At 53.2% G+C, this 15,526-nt stretch overlaps 1 protein-coding gene across 2 annotated transcripts in view; it reads right to left on the reverse strand.

Annotated features, from left to right (window-relative positions):
- SNX8 (sorting nexin 8) overlaps positions 1-15,526 on the reverse strand; it is a gene marked incomplete at its 5' end in the record, with an annotated part of 39,549 nt that overhangs the window by 9,867 nt on the left and 14,156 nt on the right. For both annotated transcript variants that reach the window (XM_082670918.1, XM_082670917.1), the window contains 3 exons: positions 2,274-2,395; positions 3,946-4,063; positions 6,394-6,584. In XM_082670918.1, coding sequence (XP_082527044.1) covers positions 2,274-2,395; positions 3,946-4,063; positions 6,394-6,584 — 431 coding nt within the window. The remainder of the gene's footprint in view (positions 1-2,273; positions 2,396-3,945; positions 4,064-6,393; positions 6,585-15,526) is intronic.

Raw genomic sequence — 15,526 nt, forward strand, 5'->3', positions numbered from 1 at the left:
TCCACGTGTTGGCCTTTTTTTGGGGGGGGGGGGGTAATGCACTGGGTCTTCATTGCTGCACACGGGCTTTCTCTAGTTGCAGCAAGCAGGGGTTACTCTTCATTGCGGTGCGCGGGCGTCTCATCGCAGTGGCTTCTCTTGTTGCGGAGCACGGGCTCTAGGTGCACGGGCTTCAGTAGTTATGGCTCGTGGTCTCAGTAGTTGTGGTTCACGGGCTCTAGAGCGCAGGCTCAGCAGTTGTGGCACTCGGGCTTACCTGCTCCGTGGCATGTGAGATCTTCCCGGGCCAGGGCTTGAACCCGTGTCCCCTGCATTGGCAGGCGGATTCGTAACCACTGCGCCACCATGGAAGCCCTCCGTGTGTTTGCTTTAACGTAAGTATTCTATAATCTCTTCCTGTCTCCTGTTCCATTTGTTTCCCATTGGCCTTAACCTTTGGGGTAGTCGGTCTTCCAGAGGCAGGAAAGCTCGACCTCGTGACAGGACTGCAAACTCCAGCTCTGGAGTGGAGCTCTCTCTCCAGAAAAACGGAAACTCCACCTCCAGACCAGGGACATGAGTACTTGGGACAGATGTCGGAGTCACTAGATCCTGGAAGGTCCCACGTGGGGCACAGAGACAGGGACTGAAGTCTCCTTCCTTCCTATGATCAGACCCATGGGGTCAGGGCCCCCAGAGCCCTGGGAGAGCTGATGGCAGAGAAAGGGCAGCACTTGTGTCCCAAGCCCTGGCTCTGAGCTCTGCCCTCTTGAAGGGAGGCTCCCTGGCAAAGCTGAGCCTTAGGACGAACCCCACAGAGAGCCACGGAGGATACAGGCAGAGACCCTAACGCAGCTGTGTGTGGGTAAAGGAATCGTAACATCTCAGAGATGCCTTGAAGAGCATCTGTCCCAATTCCCTCATTTTACCAAGAAGCAAATGGTGCTGGGAGGCCCAGGGACAGGCATCTCTGGAGCCGGACGCCACTCGGCTTCTGCAGCAGCTCGCCCTCCCACCACCCTCCCTCTGCCTGGAGCTGAGCATAGCTCCCTCGTCCCGCCACACCCCTCTGCTGCGGTAAAGATCCCAGGTCTACAGAAGTCTGTCCAGCCCCAGGGTTCGAAAGACCCGCCCTCCCAGCTCAAGGGCAGAAGGCCGCAGCATGCATTCCCTGGATGTCTGGACCGGGTCCCATAAAAGGCGCAGACCGGCAGGCCCCCCGGGCATCGCAGAGTGAAAGGCCACAGTGTCTCTGGGGTCAAAGGCCCCTTTGGCCTCCAGGGAGAGAGAGGTAAAGGAGGCGGCCAGGCTCGTGTGGAATCCACCTCTGCGTCTCTGCGCCCGCATCTTCCCACGGCCGGTGAGGGCGCGTCTGTCCCACCGCAGGCCACGTGGGGCGTCCCCGCTGGGGCCCCCTCCGCCCACCCCAACAAGGAGAGGGTCCCTCAGGGAAGCCTCCCCGCCTCCGAAGAGCTCAGCCCTGGGCACATGGGGCCGTCCGGGCAGCGCGTCGTCGGGCTGTGCCTCGGCGTCCTGACAGACCAGGACGGCCTGACGGCAGCCTGGAGGACGGCGCTGCTGCTCCAACGTCGCGCCGGAGCCAAGGCCCACACAGAGCTCACTCCCCAGGACACACGGCCACCCTGCAGCTCGGCCGGGGAGACTCAGCAGGCGCTCCCCGCGGCACCGAGCTCAACCCAGCCTTCCCTTTGTTTTATTTTTTTATTTCGGCCGCACCGCACAGCATACAGGATCCTGGTTCCCCGACCAGGGACGGAACCTGCTCTCCTGCGGTGGAAGGGCGGAGCCTCACCCGCTGGACTGCCAGGGAAGCCCTCAGCCTTCTTTCTGAAGTGAATGCACATTCCCATCTGGAGTCGCCAGCCTGCCTGTCAACCCTCCGAACCACAGAGGCTCCTGTTCAGCTTCAAACCCTCAGAGACTGTGCTGCAAAGCCACCCCTTCCACACAAAACCCTGAGACGTCGGAACCGGGATGCCTCTTAGAATCGTGCTCAACCTGTTACCTTGGGAGAATATAAGTCATATCTGTGTTTGTCCCATGGAACTAGATTCTGTCATGGCCCCCAAACAAGGGGATTAAGGGGAGAGCACGAAACAAAAGCAAATTTAAGAATGAAAATAAGTGGGACTGCTGTGGGCCTGGGTTGGATCCCTGGTTGGGGAACGAGGACCCCACAAGCCGCGCGGCGCGGCCGAAAAAAATAAGAATGAAAATAAGACCCGGGGAGCTTCAGGCCGCTGCACGCGGACAGCTGTGCGGCAGGTACTCACGGGGCCACTGAAGGACAGGAAGAGCTTGAGAACAACGTCCTCGGAAAAGGGCGGGTGCCGGGCCACCAGGTTGATGAAGCGCTTCAGTGCTCTCCTCCGGGCCTCGATGAACTCCCTGTCGGCTGGACGCAGAACACGGAGTGACCACACAGAGCGACCTCGCTCTCAGTGCCCAACGCCTCCCACGCGGAGAGCTCTCTGAGCCACAGGGCCAGCCGGGGGCACTGGACACGGACCACAGGCTGCAGAAGGCGCACCAGACCCCCAGCTCCGCGCCCTGCCGCCTACGGACACGCCCGGTCCGGGATCTGCTGAGGAAAACCACACAGCCCGCTGGCTTTACTCAATGGCGTTGGACCCCTCGCTGTGATCCCTTTCTGCTGCTGCTCTCTATGAACAAGCGGGTTTGCCTGAACTCATGTATTAATTTGACCCAGTTTTCCTGTTCACATCACTCACTACTCACTCTCCAATTGTGAACTGCTTTCGTTTGGGTCACGTATTTTCACTCCAAGGGCAAAAAAAGTCCAAGTGTACAATGATGCACTGAGAGTGTTTAAATCTGACCACAAATAAAAATGGGATTCAAAGTATTATTTTTAAATTATTGAAAAAAAGCTGGAAGAGGATCTCCCCCCTCGAGGCCACCAGGACCCCGTCCATTGAAGGCTACATTTTCCTTAAGGCTGAGTCACACGACCAAGCATTGCACGACAGCTTCCAGGTCCTAAACGCTACCCGCACCCAATCAGCCTTGATGCCTGGACTTCACTAAGCAGCCACCTCGCTCCCGAAGTATTTCCAGCTCCTGCCCTCAGCATCCTTCCCCTTCCGCGTGATAGTGTCTGTTCCACGTGCTCAGGTGGGGCAAAAAGAAAACGACACTATCAGACTCTGATCTAGTCAGAGACCAGTGAGCGCGCAAGCACTTCAGGACGGTGGAAAGCGGCAGAAAATCGACGGTCAGCCTTGGGTACTTGCCTTCGGATCGGGTTTCATCTAGAATCTGAGCAAAGGGCTGTGGGTGAAGATCAACGAGACCTGAGAGGAGGCCTCAGCTGCCTCCCGCACTCTGGAACCCTGGGAGAGACGGGCCAGTGCAGGGGCCCGGGGACACCTGTGATCCCTCACCTAGCCCCAGGTAATTGCCGGTGAAGCATGAAGATGAGACAGCCATCTGCTATCGTTTTCATCTCCTTTGAGATGCAGGTTAGATCACTGGGCTGACATTCACTTCTGTTCTCTCGCAGAACACGTTACACTATGGTGGTACCCACTGCTCTCCCAGAGCCGGCGTCCCCCCCTCAGGAGCCCCAGGACGCCTGGCCTCTGCCCTCTGGGAAGGAGAACTGGGGTTCACTCCTTCTCCCCTGCAGAAGGGGGCACTTCCCCACGTGTCAGTTATCAAGCAGGAGGCTCACGTAGCTAAGGGCACCAGGTGATGTCACCGTCCCGTTCCAGACCTGGGCTCTAAGCCACAGCTGCGCCCAGACCCCCCAGGGGCTGGGGCTGCACCACAGCCCTGCTACCGTCCCATCCCTGCTGGGCAGAGGGCCAGAGGAAGACGGGCCACGAGTGGAGAGTGGCGTCCATCACGGAGCCAGGACCTCAGCACAGGGCGGGGGGACCCCACCCCCCTACGCCCCCTGGCCACCAGCAAACCCAGCTTTACCTCCCAGCATCCTCTTGGGCGGGAGGGCCGGCACCATGCGGTACGGGAACTTCTGCAGCAGCATCTCGTGGAAGACCACGAAGTCATTGTACCGTCGATACACGCAGGACTTGAAGCGCTGCAAGAGAAGAGGTTCGGAGCTCAGTAGAAACCCTCACACTTCACGGCTTCCCCTTACCTTCCCCTTGCACCACTAAATAGAACCTGTGGAAATAACAGGACTAAGTTCCTCACCTTCTCTCACCAGGCCTTTACCAGAAGGAGAAATCCTCCATGTCCTTGATGGATGGAAATACAACTTTTAAACACTGCATAGCTCTAACTGTGTATTTAATTAAGCGCCTATTATTCTGGACCTTCTGAACAAGACGAGTCTCCTTACAGGAGTTTTCACCTGTTTGGCAGCATCCCTCCTCCCCTTAGGTATCACATGGGAATACCTTTGAGGGTATGTCCTCAACACACACTTTCAAACCGTGCTAACACAAGCAGCACTGCGCCTCCTGAAACAGACCCAACTGCCTAAAGGCAGACCAAACGCCGAACACGAAGACTGAAACACGGCAGACATGCAACTCAGATGAAAGTGCAGACAGAGTCCACCGAGAGCCCGCCCTTGGTAGACCTGCAGCTCCCACAGGATGAGCACCCCGTCCAGAGGGCAGCCTCACAGGGGTCGCACATAAGAGCTCTCACAAGAGCCAGCACGAGCAGCGACCTCTAAGATTAACGACGTTACACTAGTCACTCATTAACATCGCTGACTGGAAAAAGCCAGCCTGAGATGGTGACATACTGTGTGGTTCCAATGACACAACACTCAGGAAAAGGCAAAGCTACGGAGACGGTGAAACATCAGTGGTGTCTGGGGGGGGGGGGGTGAAGGGGGCGGAGCACAGGGGACACTTAGGGCAGTGAAGCTACACTGCGTGATTCTGCAACAGGGGACCAAACCCAGAGGATGTGCAAGAATAACAAGCGTGACCCCTCATGTCAACTCTGGACTCTGGGTGACAAGGACGTGTCTATGACAAATGCACCATCTGGCGGGGGGGTTGACAGTGGGAGGAGGGGAAGATGGGAAATCTGTTCCTTCAGCTCAATACTGCTGTGAACCTAAAAACACCTCCCAAAAAACAAAAAAGCTAAATACACTACACGAAGGACAAGTATGAAGCCACGTGTGTCCACCTCCGGCGGGCATCGTGCCACGTCTGCACCAACTCCAGCAAGCATGCCAGCAGGGGGCACAGCCCGAGGAGCCCCACGGCCCAGGAGCCGCCCCCGCGGTCCTAACATTAGCGGGCCGGCCCCTCCATGCACGTTGCAGGAGGTGACCTGGGCAAAACGGCCCCCTTCTAAAAATGTTCGTTACGAACTCATCAGTTTACTTCAGAAGCGGGCAGTTTAATGAGACTGAAGATAAGGCCACTCTCACAGAAGAGCAGCTTGTCACACGTGCGGGGCGCCCGGCCCGTGGGCGACGGGGCGCCAGAGGAGGCGCCGGAGCCTCCTTTCTCACCGCGGCCGAGGAGGCCAGACAGCGGCAATGCCAGACGGCCACGCTGTCCCCGGAACACGCGAGGGCCTCCTTCCCTCCCTGCCCTCTGCCCTCCCCCTTGGCAGTGGCACCGACCAGCGTCAGAGCGAAGTTTACTCCCAGATTTCTGTCATCCTGGCTTTAAAACACAACGAAACAAAAATGCAGTGATTCTCGATTCTCACGGAACACGGCAAACGGCGTCCGCGACGGGGAACGTCCCGGGTTCCGAACACGCGCCTTTCTCCCTGCGATGACGGTCGTGATGCTTTCCCAGCCCAAGCCCAGCAGCGCTGCTGCCTGAGCCTGTGACCCGGGCAGCTCTCCGTGGCGGGGGCAGCACTGACCCTGCGAATCTGCCCCCCCGCCACACACGCACGGGTGCTCTTAGCTCTCCGATGACTTAATCCCCAGGATAAAGAATAAAAGCTCCCATCAAAACGTATCCTAACTGAACCGAGATAACAGGCGAATGGACAAAAAGATAAACGCTGCAGATGCCACAGGGTTCTACGCGCCCAGCCAGCCCCAGGGCCAGGCGTCTGGCATCAATGAACTCTGATTTCAGGGGTGCCCCTAGCAGAGACAGCAGCACCATTTGGGGGATGAGCCACACACACTTGACTCGGGGTGTGGAGCCCACATTCTGTGGGGTCCACACTGTCACCCCCGCGGACATCCCAGCACTGCGAGACCGCCCTAGGCTGGCCCGTCCGGGGCTCGCGCTCCGGAGCCCGACCGAGCGTCTTGAGAGGCAGGATCCCAGAGCTCCGGCGGCGAGCGCGGGCAGGGCCGCTGGGGGGCGGCCGCAGAGGCAAGCACGCTGGGGGACCTGCCCGCCACTGTGGGTCTTCCCGGCGGCCCTCCCCCTCCCACCACCTCCGCCCCCCACTGCATGCCGCAGGTACCTGGCTGGAAACCTCATACTCCACGTGCTTGAGGAAGAGGCCCTTCTTCTCGGGGATGAGCTCCACCTGCACGGCGTCCCTGGCCAGCAGCTCCTGCAGCGTGAGCGACAACAGCAGTGGGTTCCCCGGCGGCATCTGCATCCGACTGGAGTCCGGGGCCTTCGGCTCGCTGACCTGGGGCACTGGTGAGTCTGCAGGAGACAAGGTGAGCGCAGCTGCTCAGACAGGGAGGCCGCCCCGCAGACGCCGCCTGCTGGCTCAGCACATGGACTCCGGCCACGTCACCCAGCCAAACCCCATCCTGGCCCCGGTGACGCTCATTCATTCAGGCTGGGGGTCCACTCAGGGCCACGTCCTCCTCTCTCATAAACCACCACGCCATGAATCAGCAAACACGCCCACATGTCCAGGACCGGGCAAGTCTAGTTTTCAACTTGGGCAGAGAAAAAGAAGTGAAATATTTACAAGTTATGTGCAAAAATAGAGTCCTCGTTTTCTCCAGAGTCAAGAAAACGGTTAAAACAGAGAAATGGGCCATCCGATCTTCTACACGTGCCGGCATTTCCAGAGGCAGAGCACACTGCGTTCCTGCCACCACAATCATTCTGATGTGTGAGAACCTGCATGCTCGCTTGAGCTAGAGCTCCTGCTCCCACAGATCAAAGCATTAAGCCCTACAACTTCAGCTCCTTAGACACAAGAAGTCACCCACGTATTGTTCACAGGACAGGGAAAGACAACTCAGAGATTTTATATCTAACAGCCTGCCAACAAACACAGAAACCCTGTTAAAAGGTCAGTTTGGTTTTTAGTACAGAGAAGAGTTTAGAACTTTAAAGAAAAAAAGGTTCTTTTCAGTTAAAAAAAGAAGGTTAAGGTATCCCTTGGGGGAAAAAGGTCTCATTCCAAGTAACACTGCTATAAACATAGAACAAAGGGTAGATCACATTTCTCCACCTTCTCAATTTTCTACAACGTCACTGTATCACTTTTTATGATTTACTTCTTAAAGTAATTCTTCAGTGCAAGATTCTGGTTTACATTCTAATACAGAATTAATGACCAGATTTTTTCATCTGTGAAATCACTCAGCATTTTAGGATTTAACATATAGCTGCCTTGAACTGACCTTAAAGATTACAAGAAAATAAACAAGGGCTTAGCTTGTATCTGGGAACCCCCAAGGGCCTCAAAACTCCATACAAAAACTAAATGTCGGGCTTCCCTGGTGGCGCAGTGGTTAAGAATCCGCCTGCCAGTGCAGGGGACAAGGGTTCGAGCCCTGGTCTGGAAGATCCCACATGCCATGGAGCAACTAAGCCCGTGCACCACAACTACTTAGCCTGAGCTCTAGAGCCCCTGAGCTACAACTACTGAGCCCACGTGCCACAACTACTGAAGCCCACATGCCTAGAGCCCTGCGCTCCACAACGAAGAGTAGCCCCGGCTCGCCGCAACTAGAGAAAGCCCACACACAGCAACGAAGACCCCACGCAGCCAAAAATAAATAAATAAATAAATAAATAAAAACACTAAATGCCATGTGCTCTAAGGCAGGCTGCTCTCAAGTGAGGGCATATGTCCCAGGGTCGCAACGATCCACCAAGTGCAGGAAGAAGGTATTAGCGGCTCTACTTGTATTTTCTTTATTTTTTTGAATTTTTTCATTGCACTTGTATTTTCTGTCTCTTCCTTTTTAATTTACATTATAATGTACATAAGAGTAGTAGAGTGTAGTACGTGCATACAAATTACTAAACTATGCATATGTATAAATTGTGTACATGTGTGTAAGTGTGCGTACAGGTGTTGCATGTGGGGGTGTGTGTACGAGTGCATACATACGTGAGTGTGTACGTGTGTGTGAGTTTGAATATGAGGTGTGTGTCTATGTTTAAGTGTGTATGTGTACATGTGTGCACACATGTATGAGTGTGTGTACATAAGTGTCTGTATATGAAGTGTGTATATGGGGGGTGTCCCCAACTGGCAGTCCCCAATACCTTAATGACTAAGAATGTGTGGAGACCACAGCTCTAGAATGTACCTGTTCTCCGAAGTCATCCCAAGAGCCCAGCCCCTTTCCATGTAAAAATATTTTTACATGGGAAGGGGCCTTAAAGCTGTGTTTACCCAGTCTCCTCGGGGACCACGGAAATCCTCAAGGAGCCAACAAGCGTTTCTTAAGTACCAGCTCCAGGGAACACGGTGATGAATAAGACAGGGTCCCTGAGCTCATTAATTCATCCACACAGAAAACAGCTGTGTCCACCATTGCCAGGCACAATCTATAAATATCCAAACTCTGGGGAGAGTGGGAATCAGCCCACGATAACCCTAAGAGCGCCCTGAGACTCAGGACACAGCCCCAGGGTGCAAACTCCGGAAGGGCAGGGATCCGCTCAGCTCTGTTCTCAGGTATGTCCCGGCGAGGGGAGCCTGGCACACGACGGGGGCTCAAGGAATGTTTGCTGAGTGACTATTTACTGTTATTTATTGTATTTCCAGGAGGGAAATACAGCACCTCTGGGGAAAAGCGAAATCTTAACTAGAGCACAGAATATGTGGAAAAACAGGAAACAATAAAGCTAAAAAGGTAATGGGGGAGAATATTTTTATCAGAGAAAATATGTGCAAATCATACATCTGATAAAGGACTTATATCTGGAATATACAAAGAACTTACAACTCAGTAAAAACACAGACAAATAATCCAATTTAAAAATGGGCAAAGGGTTTACATAGACATTTCTCCAAAGATGTACAAATGGCCAGGAAGTACAGAAAAAAATGCTCGACGTCACTAACCGTCATGGAAATGCAAATCACAGCCACACTAAGATGATGCCCTATGTTGACTCCAATTAAAAAAACAACAAAAAGAAGACTACATTGTGTGCTGGTGAGGATGTGGGAAACCCTCACATATGCTGGCAGGTGTGCAAATGGTGCAGCTGCCTTCAGAAACGGTCTAGCAGTTCCTCAGAATGTTAGAAATAGAGTTACTCTATGACCCAGCAGCTCCACTCCTAGGTATACACTCAGGAGGAATGAACGTGTGTGTCCACACAAAGACCTGTAAACAAACGTCCACGGCAGCATGATTCATAAGAGCCAAAGAGGAAAAACCCAGATGTCCATCAACTGATGAATGGATAAACAAAAGCGGTCTATGCACACGATGGAATATTACTCAGCATGGACACATTCATGCTACACCATGGATGAACCCTGAAGACATGATAGCAAGTGAAAAGCCGCCAGTCATAAAAGACCACATATGGGATGATTCCATCTACCTGAAACACCCAGTAGAGGCCAACCTACAGAAGCAGACAGTAGCTTAGTGCTTGCAGGCGGCTGGGGCGAGGGTGGGGGGGTGCAGGGCACGGAGGGGATGGGGGGAGGTGGGAGTGACTGGTGAAGAGGCGCGATAAAATGTTCTAAAAGCGACTACGGCGATGGTTGTGCAACTGTAAATATACTGGAGACCACCGTATTGCATGCTTCAAATGAGTAAACCGCCTGGCACGTAAATGATATCTCTATAAACTCTTTACGTATAAAAGGTAGGCGACATCAATAAGAAAGGCAGAGTAAGGACCGCCAGAAATCCTCTCCTCCACAAAAGCAACGAGGACACTAGCAAAATCGTCAGAAATCAGCTTTTTCAAAACACTGGGAAGTGGCTGAAGGTCTGTGGCAATCCAGGGCACATCTATTGATGCGACAATTAGTTACGTCAAAATGAGGCCAGAGTGGGGTGGGGCGGCCTTCATCCAATACGACCGGAGTGTTTATAAGAGGAAGAGACCACATGAAGACACAGACACATGGACACACAGACAGGAGGCCACAGGACGGCAGAGGCTGAGGAGCTGCACCTGCAGACCCAGGAACGCCCAGGATGGCTGGCCACCGCCAGGAGCTAGAAGAGGCGGGAAGAATCCACCCCGACAGGCTCCAGAGGAAGCATGACCCTGCTGGCACCTTGACTTCAACCTTCTGGCCTCCACAACTGTGGGACAAGACATTTCTGTTGTTTTAAGCCACCCACTCTGTGGTGCTTTCTTACAGCAGCCCCAGGAAACTCACACTATAAACTTTACAGAATTAGTCCAGAAAGGTTGTTAAACAAACAAGCTACAACAGAGAGCAACAACACCTTGGAGGGAAAACTGATTTCCTGAGATGCTACATTATTTTTTTTTTAACATTTATTTTTGGGCTGCATTGGGTCTTCGTTGCTGCATGAGGGCTTTCTCTAGTTGCAGCGAGCTAGGGCTACACTTTGCTGCAGTGGGCAGGCTTCTCATTGTGGTGGCTTCTCTTATTGTGGAGCACGGGCTCTAGGCACGTGGGCTTCAGTAGTTGTGGCACACGGACTCAGTAGTTGTGGCGCACGGGCTCTAGAGCGCAGGCTCAGTAGTTGTGGCACACGGGCTTAGTTGCTTCGCTGCACGTGGGATCTTCCCGGACCAGGGCTGGAACCCGTGTCCCCTGCATTGGCAGGCGGATTCTCAACCACTGCGCGACCAGGGAAGTACCAGCTACACTATTTAAATGGTCCAGTCTTCAACAAAAGTCTCTAAAACATGCAAAGAAACAAGAAGGTAGTACCAAAGGGTGGGGGGGGGGGGCACACACAACAGAAACTGTCCTTGAAAAAGCCTAGGTACTGAACCTATTAAGGACCTTAAATCAGCTATTTGAAATACGTTCAAAGAATAAAGGGAACCATCTCTAAAGAACTAAGGGAAAGTATGAGAACAACACCTCACTCACAGGGAATATCAATAAACAGACAGAAATTATTAAAAAAAAGAAACATAAAAATTCTGGAGCTGAAAAGTTCAATAGCTGAAAAATTCACCAGAGTCACAACAGCAGATCTGAGTGAGCAGAAAGAAGAACCAGCAAGCCTGAGGTTGGGCCAATTGAGATTGTTTTTTCCAGTCTGATGGACAGAAAGGAAAAAGGATGCAGAAAAACGAACCGCTCCTCAGAGACGTGTGGGACACGCCAAGCAGACCAGCATAATCGTAACAAAAATCCCCAAAGGAGAAAGGTTGAGAGAGCACGCTTGAATAAGTAATGGCCAAGTGTGATGTAAATAACCCAAGAACTCAAAAGATCCCAACTAGGATAAACTGAAGAGATCCACACTTGGACACATCATAATGAAACCATTCAAACTGTACAATGAGAAAACCCTGAAAGCAACAGGAGAGAAATGACTCGCTAGACGGTTATAAATATGGGAGCTGTAACTCCCACGGCAATCACCTAGAAAATAACCCCCAAAAAGTATAATAGCCAAAACTATGTGGGAACGTAAATGGAACACTAGAAAATACTTATTTAATGTAGAAGAAAGCTGTAACAAAAGAACGGAGGAAGACTTCAATTAATGGGGGAAAGACCACTGGGAGAGCACCGGAGTCTCTATTAACATTTTTATGTAAGATAAAAACTCATACATGCTCAATAGAGAAAATTTATGATTTTCCTGATGATTAAAATAATGTCCCAAGACAGAATGTAAGCTCAGTAATGATTACCCAATGATCACATGCTTCTGAGAAATGTGAACTCTGATCGCCGGAGGGTTTAAAAGACAACTCAAAAGACACATTTTAAACCAAAGACATTACTCTCAACCACCTTGAGAACAACCCCTTTGCAGAAGTTTCAATCACAAGAAAGCCACCATCCCAAACATCAATTTACTAAACTAAGACACCCATATTTTCAAAGAAAAAAAAAATTGAAGAGCAAAAAAGAAGGGAAAAAGGCCATTTCAGACAGGCCGCACTGTCATGTGATGGACCACAGGCTGATGAAAGGGCAGGAACGCAGGGAGGAGATTCTGGTTTACCAAGGGTGTCATGTCAAGGTCACCGGCAGGACTTATCAAATGGAGCCTCCTATGCCAGTTTAAGCAGCCCCATGAGACCAGGGCCTGGAAGAGGCACCGTCCCCCAAGCCAGCCCCTCAGAGATGAAACAGCTCGGACGAGAGGCCAGCCAGGCCTCTGATGAACGGTGGTGGGCAAAGGCTGGCTCTGACCTCAGACGGACATGGGCGGAAATCCAGCCTCCGACGTCCCCAGCAGTGTGGCTGGCGAGTGACAGCCTCTGAGCTTTCCAACAGGCCTCTCCAAGGGTGTTCCCTCCAAACTTTCCAGTACAAAACTGCTCGACCATGGGGTCCCCTGGAGTCGGAAGCCCTGGCCTTGAAAAGCCACCCACTGTCCTGACACCGGGCCGGGAAGCAGCGCTCAGACCCGCAGGCTGAGAATCGGGCTAACGCCGGCCCACACGGATGGCCCCTGTGGGCACAGAACGAGGCAGCAGAGCTCAGATAACCAGCTCCCCGACACATTCGGCAACCCTTGGCTCCAGCCCAGACCTCATGTGTTCCAATCCCAAGAGAGTCTCTACGTCTGCTGAGTAAAACGTAGCACGTGCTCCCCCACGACAACAGGTGTCGGGCCCTTGGCTCTGGGCTGGCCCACGGGCCAGGGCCTCCCGGTCAGTGTGGCCGAGCCTCACACTCCCCTCCTCTCTGGATATCTCGCTCCGCCGGCTCCAGGGTGACAGTGACAAGGAGCTGCATCACTCCCAGGCCAGCCACCAGCGCACTGTGTGACCCCAAGTCACACAGCATGGAAAGGGAAACAGCCAGCTAGAGTATCTGACACCCATTCAGCTCTGAGATTCTGGGATTCTCCAAGTCGGTTATCCACAAATCAAAGCAATGAAACTTCAAACACACACACAGACCAACTATCCTTCCCAACACACTTCCGTCAGAACCTTTAGGCAGTAATGCTGCCACTGGGATGCATCCCAAGACGTCTAACCCCACGTGTTCTGTTAGCAGCTGACATCTGGGGTCCTTACCCCCAAACAAAGCTTTGGGAAACAAACAGGATTTGCTGAATAAACCACTCTGTCTCGCACACACCCCTGCTTTATCTAAGCAAACCTCAGCAAATGCTGACCAACACGGAAGTCCAGACTGGGAGACCCCGCACAGGGAGCACAGGGCGCCACCCACGGGGGCCAAGGCCAGCCCGGCTGCCCCACACGATCCCTGCCGGCCCAAGTGGGGTGCTGCTCTAAGCACTAGGAGAACCTCCCAACCCCGCCCAGCCCAGGCGGCCCTGGGGTCCTCCCTGCTGGCAGAGCAGCCCTCAGTGTGAAGTGCCTTTCGAGCCATGAGAGGTCCCGTGGCCCCAAAGGCAGCCAGTGCGGAAGGCCCCTATTTTCTTCGTTTAGTGGCAGGTGCATACGAACATGTCCTCCGATGGACTCCGCACTCAGGGTTCCACCACCACTGCCATCCTCGCCTGCTGGTTCACCAGCATGCGGGCAGGGCAGGGACCAGCGAGACACAGCACAGCCACAGGAGCTGAAGTCTCCAGACTGAGCACGCCTCAGGATCACCTGCGGGCTCGCCGCACGCTGGAGGTTAAGACAGCTCTTACCAAAAGAAGAAGAGGGGGCTTCCCTGGTGGCGCGGTGGTTGAGAGTCCGCCTGCCGATGCAGGGGACGCGGGTTCGTGCCCCGGTCCGGGAAGATCCCACGTGCCGCGGAGCGGCTGGGCCCGTGAGCCATGGCCGCTGGGCCTGCGCGTCCGGAGCCTGTGCTCCGCAGTGGGAGAGGCCACGGCAGTGAGAGGCCCGCGTACCGCAAAACAAAAAAAAAGAAAGAAAAGTGTTGGCAAGGGCGTGGAGGGATTGGAATTCTTTTGTGTGGCTGGTAGGACCGTAAACGTTGGTGCAGCCACCGTGGAAAACAGTGCAGTAGTTCCTCAAAAAATTAAATATAGAATCCCCAGAGGGGACAGCAATTCCACTGCTGGGTCTGTACCCAAAAGAACTGAAAGCAGGAACTAGAAGACATATTTGCACAGTCATGTTCAACGCAGTATTATTCACAGTAGTCAAAAGGTGGAACTACCCAAGCGTCCACTGACAGATGAATGCATCCACAAAATGCGGTCCATCCACACAATGGAACACTATTCAGCCTTAAAAAAGAAGGAAGTACTGACACATGCCACATCGTGGATGGTCCTTGAGGACATCATGTCCAGTGAAATAAGCCAGACACAAAAAGACAATGTATGTGGCTTCCCTGGTGGCACAGTGGTTGAGAGTCCGCCTGCCGATGCAGGGGACACGGGTTTGTGCCCCGGTCCGGGAAGATCCCACGTGCCGCGGAGCGGCTGGGCCCATGAGCCATGGCCGCTGGGCCTGCGCGTCCGGAGCCCGTGCTCCACAACGGGAGAGGCCACAGCAGTGAGAGGCCCATGTACCGCAAAAAAAAAATAAAATAAAAGACAATGTATGATTCCACTCACGTGAGGTCCCTAGAGCAAATTCATAGAAAAAGCAGATGGTGGGGACCTGGAGCTGCGGGGACAGGAGGATGGAGAGGGAGTGTTCAATGGGGCAGAGTTTCCATCTTGCAAGATGAGTAAGTTCTAGAGATGGATAGTATCAAAGGAGGCACAACAATATGAATGTACTTAATGCCACAGGCCTGTGCGCCTAAGAACGGTTAAAATTTTACATTATGTATATTTTACACTTAAAAAACACAGATTGCTGGGCCCCAGTCCCAGAGTCTAGGGCGGGGCCTAAGAATCTGAATTTGTAACAAGCTCCCAGATGCTGCTGCTGATCCAGGGGCCACAGTGCGAGAACCAGTGTCACAGGGCGACCAGCGGGGAGGAATTCAGGGCCTCACCCAGACCCGTGTCCCTCATCTAACAAAACGCAGAGGTGCACAGATGCTGCCACCGTACTTTCTGCACTCATCAAATGCGGAACCAACGACATTCCAGACGACAACCTTTTCACCGAAATAACACGAAACGGGGTCAGCAGACACCATTTTCAACCTGAATATTCCTTCTCAGGCTCATGAAACTGTTTCAACCTTTGAAAACTTCTCTAAGCTACACTGTTATTCTGCAGTTAACAAACTGTTCTCAGGAAATGGAAGCAGAAGCTTCCTCATCCTGATCGTGGCCATGGCCTCAGAAATGAGGATTCAGCAGCTCCATGGCCAGGGAATGTCAGGAACGCCCCCCAACGCCAGGAAGCAGAGCTGCCCCACC

The sequence above is a fragment of the Grampus griseus genome (genome assembly GCF_964374135.1).
Source record: "Grampus griseus genome assembly, chromosome: 14".
In the NCBI taxonomy this organism is placed as follows: domain Eukaryota; kingdom Metazoa; phylum Chordata; class Mammalia; order Artiodactyla; family Delphinidae; genus Grampus; species Grampus griseus.